We start from the raw sequence: 3719 nt of genomic DNA on the forward strand, positions 1-3719 counted from the left end.
CCCGCACCTGCTCAGGCAGCGGGAAGGGTTGCCCCATCGACCCCAGTGGGGCAGGGGCAGGGGCCTCTGTCCCCATCGTGCGTGGTCAGCCGGGAGCCACTCTGGTGCCAGGGTTGGTGAGAGGGCTGGCCCAGGGCTGACGTGGGCAGCTGGGGCCGGCCTCCCTCTTCCCGCCTCAGCTCTCCACGCTGGGCTGCTGGGCTGGCGCTGCGCTCAGGGATACACCCTTGATCCTTGACCCTCCCCCCACACTGTGCCTTTGCCCCGCCCCCAACTCCCTTGCCACTTCCCCTCCCTCTGGTGCCCTGCCTGTCTCTCCAGACCCCTGCTGGCGCCTTCCCCAGGTCCCCGCCACACTCATCCTGCTGTGGGGACAGACCCAGAATCACAGCTCCCAGGGCGTGTCCAGCCAGGCCCATACACACGGCCACCCAGCTCCCCGTCACTAGCCTTTCTCAGGGAACTTGAACTGCAGCTCCACGCAGCCAGCACCCTCTGCCTGGTTAGGCCTGCCCTGCTGTGCCCACAACGCCCTCCTGCTTTGCTGGGTGGTGGGGCACATGTCCCGACTCCTGGGGACAGGAATTGGCCCTGACCAGTGTCCCCTTGACCACAGGCCCTGCAGGGCTGCAGAGAGGAGGTGACCCAGGGGAGGCCGCCCTGGCACAGGTGGGCTTTCCAGAAGCAGAGTGAGACCTTGTGAAAGGGAGGAGCGGGGTGGGCCATGGCTGTGGCCCTGTCTTGTGGCGCCGCCCCATGTTTAAGAAAGTGCCCTGTGCCCTTCAGCTGGGCCTTCAGGAAGCTGGCCCCGGAAAACAGGAGGGGAGGCTGTGCAGGACGGACCCGGCCTGGCCTCGCTCCGGCCACCCACTGCCTCCCCCACCCCCGTCCAGGCCAGATGCCCTCGGAGTGCTGAGTCGCTGGCTCAGGGCTCGCTGGGGCATGACCAGGCCCTGCGCTGTGAGGGTCCCCTGTCCAGCCAGGGTGGCCCTACCTCCCATTTGCTGTCAGAACTGGGCGGGACAGACGCCGGGGACACAGGGCCTCCTCCTGGTGTCGGGACTGCCCACTGCTTCCCAGCGACTCCTCTCCAACCTCTTGGTCCCTGGACACGAGGCACCAGGGTGCCCTGAGGGCCGCGGGGCCGTTAGCTCAGTGTCCTCCGGCCGAGGCTCTTCCCCCGGGACCAGGGCTCGTGACCCCAGAGCTGCGGGTCCTGGGCTCCAACCTCCATGCTGCCCAGAGCCCTGCTCTAACGGCCGTCTCTGGAGCTCCGCACCAGCTCCCACCCCAGGCTCTGGTCGGGGTCCCTGGTCAGTCCACCTCGGGCTCGCTGCCCAGCCCTGATGGCAGCCTGTCCCTGCCCCACCTTGCAGGCCGCTCCTTTCTCTGTGTGTCTAGGTGTTGTCGAGGGGCTGGGTGAGGTGGGCCCAGGAGCTGCCCAGGGTGGGGAGGACCTGAGCCCGTGCAACCCTACGCCCTGGGCCGGTGGGTGCGTCTGCATAGAGCCCTTGCACTGAGGCTGCAGCCGGGGGGCGGGCACAGCAGGCTGGGGTGCAGCCTGGCCCTCCAGCTGCAGAGTGGGGCCATGCTCGTGCACCCTCCACAGGCCTGGCTCACACGCCCGCTGGCCTGCCCTGCCTGGCACATTCCAGACGCGCTGGGGGCTTGTGGGGTGTGGCCAGTGAGGCGCTGGGCCATGAAGCAGTGGGGAGATGAGGGAGGCGTGGCCCTGGCCCTCATGAGTTGGTGACTTCAGAGCCTGGAGGCAGATGTCTCCCAGGTGGGCGGGCCACATCCCTGGGGCTCCATGGCCCTCCGTCCTCTGCTGGGTGGACTGGTGGGCTCACTGCTCTGATCACAGCCTGTCACTGCATGGTGCCGTCTTCCTGTGTCTCCGCTCTCTGGGAAGGATGCTGGGAAATCAGGTCGGGACAGCCTTACTCTGGAGTGGACCGTTCCAGTGTAGCCTGTTTGTCACACAGACTGTGGGTCAGGGCTATGACACATCTTTTGGGGCACACGGTTCAGCCCACACGGAAGGGTCAGGCCTGGCGGCTATGGCTGGGTTGAAGGTGACAGAGGGCCAGACTGAGCCACCTGCTGCCGCTCAGGGACCCGGGGACCGCCCAAGGAGTGCCGACATGGAGCAGAGGAGCGAGGGCCCTGGGCCTGGCCTGGGTGTGGCCCTTGCAGAGCCAGCACGTGCCGAGTCTGTGACCCCAGGACGGGGTGGGGACAGAGGAATCACAGCCTGTGTGGCACAGTGCTTGGAGAGTTGGGGGCAGAGACCGTAGGGGTCAGAGGGCAGGGTCCCAGAACCCAGTGGGCAGTCAGGGGCCGGCTGGAGGGAGGCCAGAGCAGCAGGGCCACGGGAGGTGGAGGTTGTAGGAGGTGGGAGACGGCGAGGTGGGTGCTGGCTGTGGGGTCAGTGGGTGGGGGGCGACCAGCGTGTGCTGGGAACTGATGTGGGGCCCCAGAAGTGCCAGGAAAGGTGTGTGTGTAGGGCCTGCCTCGCACCAGACCGTCACACCCCGAGCCAGCCTACACCAGGCAGCCCCTCTCCTTCCCTCCACGGAGACCTACAGGGCCAGCAGGACCTCACCTGCAGTCACGGCTCTAGGCTCTGGGCTCCCCGTGGCAGCGGCACTCAGGGCCCTGACTGTCTGCTCTTCCTGCAGCACTGGTGGACCGGCAGGCTTGCACACCGACGCGTGATGAACGGCCACGCCCCTCTTCCTGATGCCCTCACCAATGGCACCAAGCTGGACAGCATTCCCAATACCATGAAGGCTGTGCCAGGACCTGGCATCCCACCTTGGCCCCAGGCTGAAGCAGCCCCATTCGCCGTAGCCAAGAGCATTGCGGGGGTGTATGTGGAGGCCTCTGGCCAGGTCCACAGCCTCTACGCAGCCATGAAGCAGGGCCTCCTGCCCACTGAGATCGGGCTGGCTCTCCTGGAGGCCCAGGCAGCCACCGGGGGCCTTGTCGACCCCACCCAGGGCCAGCTGCTCCCTGTGTCTGAGGCCCTGCAGCAGGGCCTGGTGGGGCTGGAGCTAACGGAGAAGCTGCTGGCCGCAGAGCGTGCGGTTACTGGCTACCCTGACCCCTATGGGGGCACGAAGCTGTCCCTCTTCCAGGCCATCGGGAAGGAAGTCGTGGACAGGGCCTTGGGCTGGAGCTGGCTGGAGGCCCAGCTGGCCACAGGGGGCCTGGTGGACCCTACCCGGGGCATACGAGTAGCCCCCAAACTGGCCTGCCAGCAGGGTCTGCTGGACCAGGAGACCTGGCGCTGCCTAGTGGGGCCTGAGCCCAGCATGGATGTCCCAGGCTTCTTGGACCCCAACACACTGGAGAGGCTGCCATATTGCGAGCTGCTGGACAGGTGTGTGCGGGGCCCCGAGTCAGGCCTGTGCCTGCTGCCCCTCGCACCCACCTTCCGCACCCTGGGCAGGGCAGTGAGCGCAGCTGTGCTACTGCAGGCTGGGGTCCTGGACGAGGAGACCGCCCGAGGCCTGCAGCAGGGCAGGCTGGCAGTAACAGACGTGAGCTCACGTGCTGAGGTGCGGCGTTACCTGGAGGGTCTGGGCGGCGTGGCGGGGCTCGTCCTGCCCGAGGGCCATAAGAAGAGCTTCTTCCGGGCTGCTGCAGAGCACCTGCTACCCCTGGGTGCTGTGCTCCCACTCCTGGAGGCTCAGGCCGCCACCCACACCCTGGTG

The 3719-nt window shown here is 67.3% G+C and overlaps 2 protein-coding genes across 2 annotated transcripts in view; both read left to right on the forward strand.

Moving 5' to 3' along the window:
* The window catches only part of PLEC (plectin), a gene marked incomplete in the record, with an annotated part of 65460 nt that extends 63940 nt beyond the window's left edge, over positions 1–1520 (forward strand). The window contains 3 exon segments of the mRNA XM_027773273.1: positions 617–689; positions 1081–1313; positions 1402–1520. Of these exon segments, the coding sequence (XP_027629074.1) occupies positions 617–689; positions 1081–1313; positions 1402–1520 (425 nt within the window).
* A 1128-nt stretch (positions 1521–2648) lies between these two features.
* The window catches only part of EPPK1 (epiplakin 1), a 26341-nt gene continuing 25270 nt past the window's right edge, over positions 2649–3719 (forward strand). The window contains 1 exon segment of the mRNA XM_027773274.1: positions 2649–3719. This exon segment is cut by the window's right edge and continues 169 nt beyond it. Within this exon segment, the coding sequence (XP_027629075.1) occupies positions 2718–3719 (1002 nt within the window). The 5' untranslated portion in view covers positions 2649–2717.

The sequence above is a fragment of the Tupaia chinensis genome, unplaced genomic scaffold (assembly GCF_000334495.1).
Source record: "Tupaia chinensis unplaced genomic scaffold, TupChi_1.0 Scaffold000335_1, whole genome shotgun sequence".
Taxonomy (NCBI): domain Eukaryota; kingdom Metazoa; phylum Chordata; class Mammalia; order Scandentia; family Tupaiidae; genus Tupaia; species Tupaia belangeri.